Consider the following 15,274-nt stretch of genomic DNA (forward strand, 5'->3'; position numbering starts at 1 on the left):
TGTTGTTTCATTCGGTATTTCAACATGATTTATATTATTGCTATAACAAGTTCGGATGTTATTTGACAACAATACAATTATTGCTACTGGAATTTATAAGACTTTATACATATCACCGAACTCTCGCAAAGTACGTGAGTTCGTTGGTGAGAATTAATGCCACTGTCTTTGTAGATCGCCAATCATGATTTATCAACCACAAATATTTGTTTTCAGCAGCGATTTGAGACGTCGTGTGACGTCATCACATAAAATAAAACATTCACATATAATATCACGCCTTAAAAAAAAATTAAACTAATGTTTCACCGGGACTCAAAATATCGAACAATGTCAAACATTTTTCAGATCTGGGTTGCTTGGGTGATGCATCGCATCGCTGTCGTACTGGCACTGTGATCAGAGGACATCTATCGACACAAATCCCAAACGTACTATTCCCGCACATTACTATCCTTTCCACCGTTTCATTCGTTATGGCGACACTGTCGGCGATATCCAGAAATTCCAAATCGGCGCAGCATGTAGTGATACGCTCCACACCACGGTCTGTGACGTTAAAACAATGGCGAAGACTTAAACTACGTAGTTTGTGACAACGGGCTTGTAGAGATAGCAACCCCGAGTCAGTGACGTCATAACAGCGGCTCACGTTCAGATGCTGCAGTTGAGGGCAGCCATTCGATAGATGTTCCAAGCTGATGTCCGTTATGTAGATACAGTCTGATATATCCAGAAAGGTCAATCGTGGTAACCCTTTGGCTAAACTTTCAATTCCATTGTCCTGTACGTAGCATCGACTTACATTAAGATGGCGCACTTCATGGCACCTGTTTGCTAGTACCTGCATACTATAACTCGATATCTGACTGTTACTAACGTCAATGTATTTTAAATTTGGACACGAGTTCAAGAACCTCTGTAAATCCATATCAAGTAAAGGATTCAGACGATGATTCTCTGGTTTCCATCCAAGGTATATGCGTTCAAGGTTTGGTACGTAGTGAGCAATGTGTCCGAACTTGTAGGGATCTTTCCGAAGACCGAAACACTCGCCAAGTGCAAGTAGTCTCAATGTGTCGCCGTGTCGTTTAGCAAATTGGATTATACTAGTACATGTTATAAGTGGACATCTAGACAAGTCCAACTCCTTTACTTTGAATGGCATATCAGTAATAGTCCGAACTGACTCATTTGATAACCGAACACAGCCCGCTAAGTAGAGCGCCATCACAGTTGGACACGTGGAAAGGAGGTGACCTATAAACGCGTCCGTGACGTAATCGCAATCGGTGAAATCCACATAGTTTAGCATATAAGAGCTTGTCAACACTCTCTGCAATACGATTCCCGGTACGTGACTTGTTGGCTTCAATCGCAGACACCTCAGAATATACAGTGTGTTGTCTTCTGTTAACCGGTGGAATAAACGACTAGTCAACTTCAAATTGATGAAGTCTTCCGAGATCGGCGAAATAAAGTTTATAATGTGAAGAAGGACTTCTTCCGGGAGGTCAAAAATATTACCGTAATTATCATCCTGCATTTTTAAATTACTGTTTTGACTGAAACAAACAAAATCGAGATAAAACAAGTTGATGACAATTAATGCAAAAAGGTAATCAATATTCCAATGTATTTTTGAATGAGTTCAAAGTAACAGTAATCGTTGAAACTTCACTTCGAGAAGAGATGAGGCGGTGTGTTTTTATCATGGCAATCAAAAGTAAACTTGCGTGGAGTCCAAATCTTATATAAAACGTCGTCTAACCTAATTGTTGTACAACAATTTGAGCGTTTCTTGATAGATGTGCGTTATGAATTGGTCAAACACGTCTTAGTCAAAATATGTTCCAGAATGATGGATGAATGAAAATACGGCAACGATTCGTCTATTTAGTTTTAGATTTAGAAGCGACTCACTGGCGACTCGCATTATCGCGTGGTGGCGTAACGTTTAATGTCCGGTATTTTGCCGTCATCTCCTCACCGTTCAAACTTACCTGTCTCCCATTCACTGTGTTTACCCGCAGCACAGTTAGACTTCACACACGTTTTACAATGTGTTTATGTGATGATTTCCCTTGCGACGCTCGTTGTGCCCAGGCGTTCCAATCACCCAATATTCCATGTAGAACCACATGTACATCTGCGTCACCTTGGTATTCGGAACAATGCGCCCGAAACTCCGCACAGTTCGATACGCGGTACGTAAAGCGCAAAGCAACGCGACATGAGCGAACTCCGCACAGTTCGATACGCGTTTACTTATTGCGTCCAGGGACGTTCTATTTCAAACTAGTTAAGAACTGAAATTACGCGGGAAATTTCGAACTTTCAAACACAAATTTTATATCGTTATTATCGTTATATGTTTCTGCTTCTCCAGAGATTGAATAATGTATGGCATATATATTTCACTCACTAAACAATACTTCGCAAAAATACGTGATTGAAAAGCAAGAACTATGATCAAGTTCCGTGTATAAACACCAGTGTGTAGAGGCGGCGGAGCGCCGTTTTAGCCAAAATCGGTTAGTAAGGCATCGTATGACAAAAGACGACACAATGGATATTTACGTTAGTGCTATCTGGTGCTACTATTTATGGTGAAGCCGTGTATACGGAACGTGAAAATAGCATGCGTTTATTGAGTGTACGTCTTATTCCTAAGTGTACAACTTACGCAACGTGTCTGGTCGCCGCAGACTATCCTCAGACTATTCACGCGATTTACTACTGTCCTGTATGAATTAGGGTTATAAACACATTAGAAATATAAGAAGAGGTACACTGGTCCCCGATAATAGGGCCAAATCGGATTGTTGGACTTGTGGTCTCAGTCTGTCTTGACCTGCAACACGAACGTCTATGGTTAGAACCATACAGAGATGCGATCACGTGCATACGTAGAGTTAGATGTAAACTTTAAGTACTTTGGGCTTTCAAATTCCGTTAATAGTAGACGCTAAATTCAAATACGACGAATATAATACGGAATTTAGACTCAGCTACACACTTATAAAAAAAACTGTTGGGGACAGCGAACATAAACTTACTTGTTTTGACCTGCGGGGTAGAATGCGCAGCATACACACGTGCCGCGTTCATAATGTGTATTAATGCATTTAAAACATACATTCATGGTCTGTCTCATGAATGTAACAAGACTACATGTGCAACATTTATAAATTGTGTTGTTCAAGGTTGACTCAAAGTTAAGTGTGTGCTGTTTTCTAGATTTTAGCTGTTTTCAAGTTCACCAACTCCTCGATCGGCGATGTATAGTAGTATGCGTTCAAGCAACATATTTTGTGTGCGTAATCAGGTGGACATTCCTCTCAATGATATAAAAGCTGCCGCAAGGCAGTAACAACATACTGGAAAATATGTATATGCAAGTATCTGATGTACATTTCCCAAGTCCGCCGGCGTCCGCGATTGTCACGGTGATTGCGGTGTCGAATAGCGCCCTCTATGAACACAAATTCTTGGTCTGCCACATTAGCATAGAGAATTCTTGCAAGAATTTAATTCATTCTCTCGGGTAGAGGTAAGTTGGGAAATAATTGGGAGTGACCACGTGACATATTATGTATTCATAAGATATATTAGTTTTGAATCTTATCTGAATCAGTGGGTTCATTTTTGAAATAATCATGGTGAAACGAGAATTGTACACAAACAACAGCCGTAATAATTTGATTGAACACTAGCATAGTTATTATTAATGACATCGCGTTCCGTCGGCGTTGGATATCTAATTGTCTCGGCTCTTTACTCAAGAGGGCCAGACTAATTAAACTTTAACCTTAAGTTAAGAGTTACATGCCATATCCATACACGATAGACGACAGTGTTCAAGTTTCTATCATACGAATACAAAATACTTTTACATATTTCATGAGTAATCACAAAGCGAATACTACGGGTATTGAATATTGACATCTTAGGGTTGAATCATTGCGGGCGTGGAAATAATGGGTGGGGTATATTTTGGATTGGGTCATTATGGTGTGTGTCTATCGTTGTTGGTGACATCATAGAGAGGAACCATTGTGGATGAGGGAGGGCCCATCATGAGGTGTGGATTCTTCATGGGCGGTGACATCCTGGGGATAATAGCATCATACATTTGTACGTGAGTATTTTGAGAAGGCTGTCTGAAAATTGGCCATACATACATACATACATATACTCATATTAATAATTTAGATGATGTATTGTAAAATAGTGTGCGAACCAATCAGATCATCGAAATTTATAACACATACATGGAGATATCGAAAGTACAGTTGCTTCAGTTCTTTTATCACCTGTCATGTTATCTTACTGCTAAAGAATTATATCAAATAAAAAGCTCAGTAATTTTCTCGAAATCGCCGTGGCATTTATTGACATTAAATATAGATCCCATTGTCCCAACACAAATCAACGTTTTAAATTAAAATGTCACAATCGTTATTCATTTTTCAGTGGGTATCTAATGAGGATTTATTGCATTCGTGTCGCTTATTGGTCGCATACTGGTCTAACATTTATTGCATTTCCATTACGCTTAAATCACATATTTGCACCGCACATGTGAGTCGCCTAAATGGAGATCTAAGCTAACTCTGGGAAAACAAAAACACCGTCATCTAATCACCCGTGTTTGTCAGATCATTTCTTTATTGATAAGACATATTGCTATGCGACTGAACCAGCCTGTCGTGTATAATACTAGTACCACGTGTATATTGTTTCAGGGAATGAATTTAGTTTGGTAAGGTGTGGTATATTTGCATTAGTTTGATACGCGCATGCGTATCGTGTATATTTGAATATATGGACAATAATAAATGAGTGACCCATGATATCAGATTGAAACATATAAAAATTTACGACACGAGTCACCATTTATCACATGTATCCGATTCGCATATTTCCTCAATATTATATACATTGTTTATGTCACACCACTTTCGAGTTATTTGCGTGTGCACTTCCTAATCTTATTAGCGCGTCCGATCTGATTTGCATACAGGGAACATACTAGTAGTTTACCGCCAGTTCATCGCCTGTGAATAAAAAATAATTCATTTATGGAGTCGTCAATGTATTTCTGGTTATAGCAACAGAATGTCAACCTTTTGTTTGTTTTTTGCTGTATTTTTATCACACATTTTTTCGAGAAAACCGCAAACGTCGCAGTTGAAAACAAAAACGTATTTCGTGCGTTGTCAACTGAAGATGGGACTGGGAGATTTAGAAACGGCGACGTCCACAAGTTCGACATTAAAACGCAAAAATACGTGTGACGGGTGTATGAAATTGTCGGTATATTGCGTAAATATTCAAATTTATTAGATTTTGAACAGTTGTGTTACCAAAATATATTTTGTAGACGGCATACGAGCTATGTTATGAACTTCTAGTAGATCATCAGTCAGTGACGTCATAGTCTCAAATCGCGTGCAAGGACCAATAGGATTGCCGATAAAGTCTGTGATACTAGGGATGTGATATTGAAAGTACCATTTGGCTTTATCACACTAGTTTTGCATCATGCATGTCATAAAACAAATAATTAAATATTATCTTTTTTTTTATTTCCGTGACAATGAAACTCATATTTTACGCATATCAATCCAGCTGAATTCCATCCGGAACAGAGAAACTGTAAATTCTATGCATGATATAGACAGAACTAAATCAGTTCTATCACAAATAAAGTCGCATACTACATTAGCTCTATTAGAAGCGCGTACACTTAATCCATTTACGACTAGTTGTCATAAATGGGGGAGTGTGGGTTTGGCGTACTGTTAAAACACACACACATTTAAAATCGAATAAATTTGGCTTGAGAAAAAAGTGCTTCATGAACAAAATGCTAATTATTATTCTGGTCTGATAATTGACAAAAGTTATGAATTTGTATCTAGGTTCTTCGTGGCGGGCATAATCTAGATAATGTCCTGGATTGGAACACATTATTTCTATATACGCATGCATATTATAATAATTTGTAATGATTCATTAATGTTTTACATTTGTATTACTAAGGCGTCTAAATCGGCGATTATTAACACTCTATCATCGTATTACCGATAACTCGTCGTATAGATAAAGTTATTGTTGCAATTGTTATCAGTCGTATTATAGCTGCATTTGTACGTATGTTTGGACATTCATTACTCTTATGTGTATGGCTATAGAGTAGTAATATAATATGTCCTGTTTCTTCTTAGAAAAGACTATTTGACACGGAACATCAATTGTATGCGATTCAATTAACACTACATCACAGGTGGCATTAATTAAAATACTCACACCCCTTATAGAACAGTAGGGTCACTGTGGTGATAACAATACAATTCATTATATACACATATAAGTTCTCACCGATCGTCCATAATGTTCGTTTTTATTGATACAGTAAATGCACCGGTAGTGCCACACGCTGGCAGTATAATTACATATACTTTGTCTTCTCCGAGTACGACACAATAGTCTATCGCTATGGGGCTTTTTTGCAGTGTGTGTGTAAGATTGTCTAAATTGCGATATGGTTAAACGTTACATTTTTAAACATGAACTATATGACTAAATGTCAAAATAAGTTGAGGTCATTATTTGCTCCAATGTTCCGTTCGTACATGCCTTTTAGTAATATCGACGTTAAGAATTGAGATAACGATGTTTACGTTAATAATTAAATTTGTAATATCGACGGTATGCTTCTGATAATGTACAAGTAGATTAATTGATAAATGATATCCCACATTCGTCACATCCACTGTAGTTTGTATGCTAAACCGAAACATACCTCTCTTATATACAACTCTAGTACGTGACGTGCATGTTAATAGCATATCACTCATTTTGTTGCTTGGGAATAATTAATCTAAAGATGCAAGGATGCCGCAAAGTATGTACGAAGACGGCACTGTGGAAGTATCGACCCACATGTAGCGTTCTACGCGACCGCGTGCTGGTTGAGTGCAGACTTTGCGGCATTCTCGTAATAATCTTTTTATTATACATAATATCGATCCAACCACTTAGTTTAGGAAGTCCAGAGTTCCGAGCTGAATAGTGACAATTTCCTCGCTTTGAAAATTCTCTCAAAAGCGTGCGGCATCTTGGAAGTCGTTCCATATTCGAAATGGATTTCCTAATATGGTAGGATGCAGATATCCCGTGTAATACCACAACATTTCAGCACGCCGTAACTTAATAAATATGGTGATATGCAGGAAAAGATGTATAATAACCACGTTAATATATACACTGCAATCATACACATTGATAAACGCTATATCCGTCACAATGAAATGCGTTTATTTTAACTTAATTGTGGGGAGTGGCTATTATATGAGCGTCAGTCCGTGCTATATTTTAGCCTAGGTGAGTGCCGCGTAGTCCAAGCAAAAAACTGACTAGAATTGTATTCAAATAATCAACGCCGTAAGTGGAAGCTTAGTTACAAGTAGTTTAGATGAACGGCATTTTCCTAATATACGACTGTTCTCAGCAAGGGTTTAAATTATATGTACCTGTATAAAAGTTCCGTTACAGTGGTGTCCAACTACAACAAACATGGCTAGCCAGCCATATGTTCAAATGTTTAAATGATATTTATGCTGGGTCGCAAGATTTGCTTAACCTCCCCCGGTAAATTAATTCAAAGATCTTTAAATGAATGAATCCATATAAATTGCGGGTAATATTTTCCGAGCATCATGATCAACAATAAAATATAACCAAAATTGAATAATTACAGCAAATTCTTATTCAATCGGATGGAAATGATTGATATAATTATTAAGTACGTGCTATTATTACGACGCTTTGTAGTATGTGTTATTAAAACCTGTGTCAGCTGAAGGGGGCATCCCACTATTTATTACCACTAATAGATGATATAAGTTGCCATCGTGACGCACAAAAGATGGAAATAGAACGACAAAAAATTCAAAGGTATAATGACATAAAAGTGATTTCATAATGCATAATCAAAATATGTGAATGTGTGTCTCATGGGTGGACCTTTAGAAAATCTGCCGGGTGGCCGACTTGAAAAAAAATACATAGGAAGAAAATCGTGGATAAAAGTATTTTGCAGGGATCAATGACAGAAAAAACTCTGCACGCCTATTTTAATAAAAAATATTAAACATAAGAAATAAGAAAGTTACAGCAAATTCATCATTGAAAAAGAAATAGTCATTTTTATATATTTTTCCGATATTAAGATTGACTGGCAGCGTATTAGAATTGGTCGTTAATTAAACAATATATCGATACTGTATAATTATTTATATTAAAATGTAATGTATATGTAAAATGAAATATGCGCTTCCAAATACAAATCGGCGTGATTGATTGAGTCTTTATTCCATATATCATGGGAGATTGATGTAATGAAGTAGTGTAATCATATTCTATATATCCATATCTTCCGGCATTCGGATTGGTCCATGGAAGCAAATTGACCTTTTGGCATTATGACTGAGTTTCGCAAAAAAAAACACTATCTTAATATATTGTTATTACACAATAGATATATATATTTCTTAATTAATAGTAAAGATTATATTAATGCGAAGTTTCAGACTTTGTGTGTTATAAAGTCCACATATATGTGAGACCTCACTTCAAACTCTCTGAATCTCAACTTCTTGATCCGCACACAATACATTTGTTTCGCCCGTGTCTATTGGTGATTCGGTATGTAACTACGTTAACAATACATCTCTAAAACCGTAAATATAGTGATAACTATATTTCTAAATCGCAATACGGTTAACTAACTGTAATCGGCATTTATTCACGGCTCTTGGTCATTATGTAAATTAGCCCGAACACTCTAAGATGTCCTGAATACGCGCTCACTACGATGTATGCGTTAGTCACGTTTTCAGCTTTTGGAATCTGCGAAATGGATACATGAGATAAACAATATATCAAGTTCATGAGATATCCTCTATATATATGTGACACCCCTTCTTCTTCCTTGGTAGTCTTATGCAGTGTTTAAACTTAAACTAGATAAAACCACAATGTCAATTAAAGTATTCAGAAACAAATATTTCATTGACATGAATATTTATCGACAGTAAAATTGTAATTTCAAAACGTGACGGGGGTTATTACATCTTTCAGTTTCATACATTAGTTCGACGACCACCTCACACACAGACATTTATTATTATTATTAAAATATATTTAATTAAGAAATTGTTAGAGACGAGGCGCGTGATTGGTTGACAATGGAACCCATTTCGAACCCGACGGAATAACAGCCAGTACTTTGTTTAAAATAAAATTAAGGTAGAAGCATACTCATGGAAGCAAATACTCAGAATTTAGTCATTTTCAAATTGCAATAAAATGCACTGCCGAGCAATATAAGGATATTGAAAGGTCGGGGGTCACAAGCCTAATTTTTGAGAAAATGATGGTTGTATTTTAGTGGATAGTTGCCATTTTTGGCAATATTATAACTCTTTTACCATAGGCTATTGTGGCTGAAATATTATGCCACATCTCAAATTTTAGGCTGGTGAAATATGCTGTAAAAATGATATATTGTGGATGATGGGTACATTTTGTTGTACTGAGTTATTTAAAAAATCTGGAGTTAAAAAGTGTCAAAAAAATACAATTTTGCTTCAACATTATTTTCTATGGAATTGTTCTAAAAATAACGATTTTTGATAAATATTAGAACGAATTTTATTTTATGGCGCCATTGGACAATAGTTTCATGATTTCACATACTAAACCAGTGAACATTGTCATGCGATTTATGACCAACTTATCTAAACTTATGAGTAGGCTTCTACCTCAGGTCTGTGTTTTATAGTTCCACGCACCGACGGATATGACTTTAACGGTTTTGTCACTGTGAATGAACGGAGTATGTCATCCTTGGGCATACACACAATTAAACAACTGAAATCATATTATATATCTGAACTTCTCTTAAATATTCACTTCATATATCGAAATTGACTCATTTTGTTAATCATTTTTTATAATTGCGACTGACTTCCGGCAAAGCTAATTTCACAATTTAATTAAGCTGAGTATATTATTCAAATTTAAATGTTCATGTCAATCATTCACAGCTGGAGGTCTACAAAGTACCTGCTAAATGGGGACTTGAAACAGCTGTGACAGGGTTCATACATTCAGCGAATCTGTCACAGTGTCCTTACAATATAATGTCAATTATTGTAATAGTTTATATTTTTTTCCTACCAATTTAAATCCGCGTAAAATGTGGACTATATAAGCTTTTCTGATCTTGCCAATGCATATAGCAACGTTATTCCGTCGTGCGGTTCGTATACATTCATTATCCTAAGCAAAGTGAAGAAATGTATACAATTATCAGTATAGCAAAATGAAGCATCCATTCAATACCCCACTCACACGGCATTATATATATATATACACAATTCACTGTTAAGTATGGTAGCAGCTGGGTTTTTCTACGTATACAGTATGTATTGTATACATGCATGTGCATTCATAATAACCATTTCCATCAAAATTGTATTTGATCCTTCTACAAATAACAAATATAAGGTTGCCCAGTACAGTGTTAGGTAGTAAGACATTTTGCCATCCGATGCATCAAACATTTGTAAAGGAATGTATTTTGTATTTTTAATATAGACGTTCACGTTTTCACTTATGTCATCGTCAAGCACAATAGGTGATTTTCCGTTTACTGCGAGATCTCGCATACTGCGTAAAAGGTATTATTTCAGCAAAATTGATCATCATCAAACGTGTATTATTAATTAGGCATGAATATACTTTTGTCAAATCCAACGCGAAGTTTTGACGCTCTGTTTTTACGTTCGATTTCACGCATAACGCAGGATCTCGCAGAGAACGGAAAATGGTATATTGACAATTTCTTTTTGCAAAACTAAGTCTGAATTTTTCTAATTAAAATTACAGTTAGAAAGCCTTTGGACTATTATGTGAATTTGTATTAGTGTGAATTTGCACGCATTGCAGGTGATAAAAACGAATATTCGCAAGGATTATAACTCAGCCCCACAATAACTACTGACATTTACTGTGTTTGTTATCCCTATCAATAGTAGCACCGAACCCAGTGATTGGTATCATCTCGCTACCGCTGTCTTCTGAGAGTAACAAGTCCTCTTCTTCGTCTTTACGGTGAGTTTTAATCCACCAGGTTTCCAAGGAAACCACTGATGTTCCAACGAGGATTAGAGAAGCCCCGATAATGTCAAGCAGAGTTGGTCTGGTTTCTAGCACGTAGTGTTGCAGTACAAACGCCACTACGATAGATATGTTTCTAAGTAATGCACACGTGCTCGCATCTTGTACTTGTACGGCCCTGTACAATGTGTAAAACGCTATGGTGTAACTTATCGCCATTAGGGACAGATAGAAAATCAACGACAAGTCGGTTATTGGAAAAACTGACGTCTCAAGCGCCAGCATAAAAATCAAACTTAATACAAATCCCATGACACCGGCGTAAAATGTGACGATCAGTATACTAACCCGTTGTAGTAGTTTACGAGACGCCACGATCACGATAGCGAGAATGACCGCGGCAACTGTGATAAGAGAGTATCCAATGGTCAAGTCCATGGTGTAACCGTAACTTTCCGATAGATGGCCGAACATAAACGGTGGTCGAATTAATAAAACTATACCTACTATATCTACGCATATTGCTACAATGCCTATTAGCCTGCATTTCTCGCGTAGGAAAAGACTTGCCAGGAGTGACGCCGCCACTGCCGTTATTCCATTCAACAGCGCTACGGCGTTGCCCGAGTTGACGTACGTAAACGATATCGTCTGTGCCATGATAACAACAGCTCGACCGCACCCTAAGAGAAGTATGACCAGTGTATCCCTCCATCGCTCGTGGCAGATTGGGTTTACTTTGTAGTAGACCATGAAGGGAATGACGACGGGTGCTAGTGGTATGTTATTGATAAACGTCGTGTGAAACCTTGGGACTCCGCCATCGCTTGATAGACGAGTGTAAATTGACGACACTGCTAAGGAGATCCCCGATAACAGGGCCATTAACATCCCTTCCAGACTGTGTAGATGTCCGTGACACCACCGACCGCATGCGCCGTCGCAACAACTTGTTGAGCTGCTGTCAGAAATATCTTCATTTGTGGCGTGTGTTGCATTGTCAGGAGCGGTGAGCGATTGGAACTTTTCCGATGACTGTTTCATGTTTACACGTGCACTCAACGTACCTAGATGCTTGTATATGCCCTCGTATCCGATATGCCCAACTTGTATGTATCACCGACTCTGTTTAGTACTGTAGACAAATTATTATTAGGCATCGTGGTTCAACTACATAGTACATAGTGATTCTATATTCAACACATAGACCAGCTGTACAGCTCAGTGAGTGTATCGGACAACAACGATGCGTTGAGTTGACAGGCCGAGGTACACTGTCAATTGCATTAACTCAGTCTAGAAAATCAACAGTATATGCAATTTTAGAATAACACGAGAATAAATACTTTTTATGAATGCCCATTTCCTCATTGGCTGGTTGAATCTGAGTCATGTGATTGTTACTAGCCATAGAAATGGTTTCATATTTTAGAGGCAGGAATTGAGGTATAACGTAAATTCACATCATTACGTTTTTACAAAATGAGACTTCACCTCATACGTCATGCAGCTTGTACCAAAATACCGTCTGCCAGTCGTCTTTTCAATGCAATGTTAACGTGCATAAAGTACATTGTACAACCAGTGTCTCTTTTGCAAGATACTGGCACCTTGCTCTGTGACACTTGAGGGCGCCATTCGACAACTTGGCCGTTTCCTACATACATTGCACCAATAGCTAAATCGCTGTCCACACTATTTTTGAACAACGTTCATGAAAAACACGCATGACGTCAACCAGGCTCGGTCTCGTGCTAGCGAATGAATCGCGGCTACTGTATAGCAATCAGGGCGTTAACGCTTGTTCATTCCGAAGTCTGATTCGAACACGGCACATGCCAATCATAAGTCACGTGTAGCTGTTGCCGTTTTGATTACAAGTCGGGGTATTACCGTCCTAAGCAAATTTAAAATGTGGTCGGAGAGGTTTCTTTTGTGTAACTTGCATAAGCATCACTGCCTTATAACCTATTTATCCAGTTTAGTTTGAGTATTCCGAGAAAATTCATTGCATTTTAATTCTTGATTTTGTCACCATACTTGGCGGGCTAGAATGTGTTATTTTTAGAATCAAACAAATGTGTTTCATCTTTTTTTCTTGGATTTTTTAAATACTAACAATGCAACAATGTTCGGAACAACTTACTCCAAAAAAAAAATTGACGAATTATTAAAAACAGCAACACAGACAGTTCACTGGCTAGTATCGGGATCTCGCAACATAATAATGACTTCTTAGCATTATGTCAATCATAGCTGATACATGGTCGGCGTTAGTTATTGCGCCCTCGCCGATTGAATCTGGCGTAGTTTAGTACTTGAGAATTCAAGGTAGAGATGATTCGTGGTACATCGTGGTCATTCCAGGATGTAAACTCGTTCTTACAATTAAATAAATACAACATTAGTATATAAGGCCCATTTTATATGATATTTCAATCGTATGCATGCGACGCAAAACCTAATATATTGCCAAATATTTTGATTTCAATTATTTCCATGGGATATAAAATTTAGTATTTTTTGGCAATTTTTTAATTCATTATCAGTATCAGTGTGTTTAAATTTCCGTGAATTAACATTGTGGCATTTTAAGTCTGTCAAATAACGGCCAAATAAATACGCGGAATCATAAATTACTAAGGACCTGGCGTAGAATTGGAAATTACTTCAAATAAACAAATGTCCAATTCGGGAACAGGATAATAGTATATTTGATTATTGATGAAATAGTAGGGCGCCACCAGGGTCTGGCTTAGCAAGTGCGTCGTGTTTCTCTCATGAAGTTGCACAAAGGAAGCCACTCATCCCGCCATTGGATGGCGGCACATCGTGCATGTGGTGTTTACAAAGGGCGTGGAGATGATCTGTGGTACATCGTGACCAATAATAAAATGATTGGTTGTCCAACTGTGGGCGTGTCTTTTATTTCTGCGCTAAACGTGCAACACCAAAGTCCCGCCACTTATTTTTCATGGTTGTTCGACCATAGTCGACTGCACCAGTATCGCGAGTTCTGAGGTTGGTTTACTATGTTGGTCGCTCGACACCATATTCACCGTCTCCTTAATTTTCGATACCGACGCCCAACTCGGCGTCCTGGGGGGGGGGGGGATCTACTCACCACGCCACTTCGATACCTTTCCTTCCCGGAAACATGCTTTCCAATACGAGACTGTTTTATCTATAAGTTCGGCCACTTAAAATCATATTCTGGACAAGATTTTTATCAATTAAATGGTCGGCTTCCATTGCTGCTCCAATCATTCAGAAACAGATGACGAGATTTGACAGGATCGGCCAATGCGCATGCGTCTAAAACAGCTGGCACTAATATCCTAATATTCGAATTTCCTAATAACTTATTTTGCACTCGTACAATGCAAAATACATATTTGATTAGGTTGGTTGGCCGTCAAGTACCATCCTATGGCACCAAATTCATAATCACCAACACCATAGTACAGAGTTATGTTAACATCGAATCAAAAATATGACTAATATACTAAATGTTTATTTAATCAATTGTAAGGATGAGATTACATTGTGAAATGGCCTTGGTGTACCACGGATCAGAGATGCAGTTTACCTGACAGGTATTTTGATTAGTTAATCAGGCAACCAAGATGACCTCCCTTGTTCACAAAACTATATATTTTCGAAAAGCTTATTGTATGAATTTTGTTAGTATTTTTTTTCTCTGGACACTGTAGTTTGAAATATGCACAAAATGTGCTTTTTTGGTCAAAAGTGATTAAAAAAAACTAGCTTCTAAACCATGCTTCTGTTTCCTGTCAAAATTTGTTTACGGGTACATCTGTTTACTATGAAGAAAGTGCCGTCTTGAAAACTGTCTACCAGTTGTCAATTTTGCAGGGCAGCAGCTCAAATTTCACTACTTCAAGTTCATGCATAAATTAACACCCAGGCTAGTTGTCTGTACGATTGTTGTAACACCGTTCAACCAAAAGCAATACTCCGACGGCGTTTTGAAGATAAACACATTGTCAATCATTTGTGAAAAGCTATTTTTTTTAAAAGTTCTTGGATGTGCACTAAAAAGAAGCTGAGATAAATGCTA

At 37.6% G+C, this 15,274-nt stretch overlaps 1 protein-coding gene across 1 annotated transcript; it reads right to left on the reverse strand.

Annotated features, from left to right (window-relative positions):
- Window positions 1–10,948: 10,948 nt before the first annotated feature.
- On the reverse strand, window positions 10,949–12,237 carry LOC102807806 (solute carrier family 35 member G2-like). The gene has a single exon (XM_006820569.2). It carries the CDS (start codon window positions 12,235–12,237, stop codon window positions 11,071–11,073), a length of 1,167 nt encoding a protein of 388 aa, XP_006820632.2. The 3' UTR covers window positions 10,949–11,070.
- Between the last annotated feature and the right edge of the window lie 3,037 nt (window positions 12,238–15,274).

Source organism: Saccoglossus kowalevskii, chromosome 9 (assembly GCF_978046115.1).
Source record: "Saccoglossus kowalevskii chromosome 9, keSacKowa6.1, whole genome shotgun sequence".
NCBI classification, from domain to species: Eukaryota; Metazoa; Hemichordata; class Enteropneusta; family Harrimaniidae; genus Saccoglossus; species Saccoglossus kowalevskii.

Coding starts and splice junctions, on each gene's coding strand:
- LOC102807806 (XM_006820569.2), bottom strand. CDS start 12,237: ATGAAACAGTCATCGGAAAAGTTCCAATCGCTCACCGCTCCTGACAAT.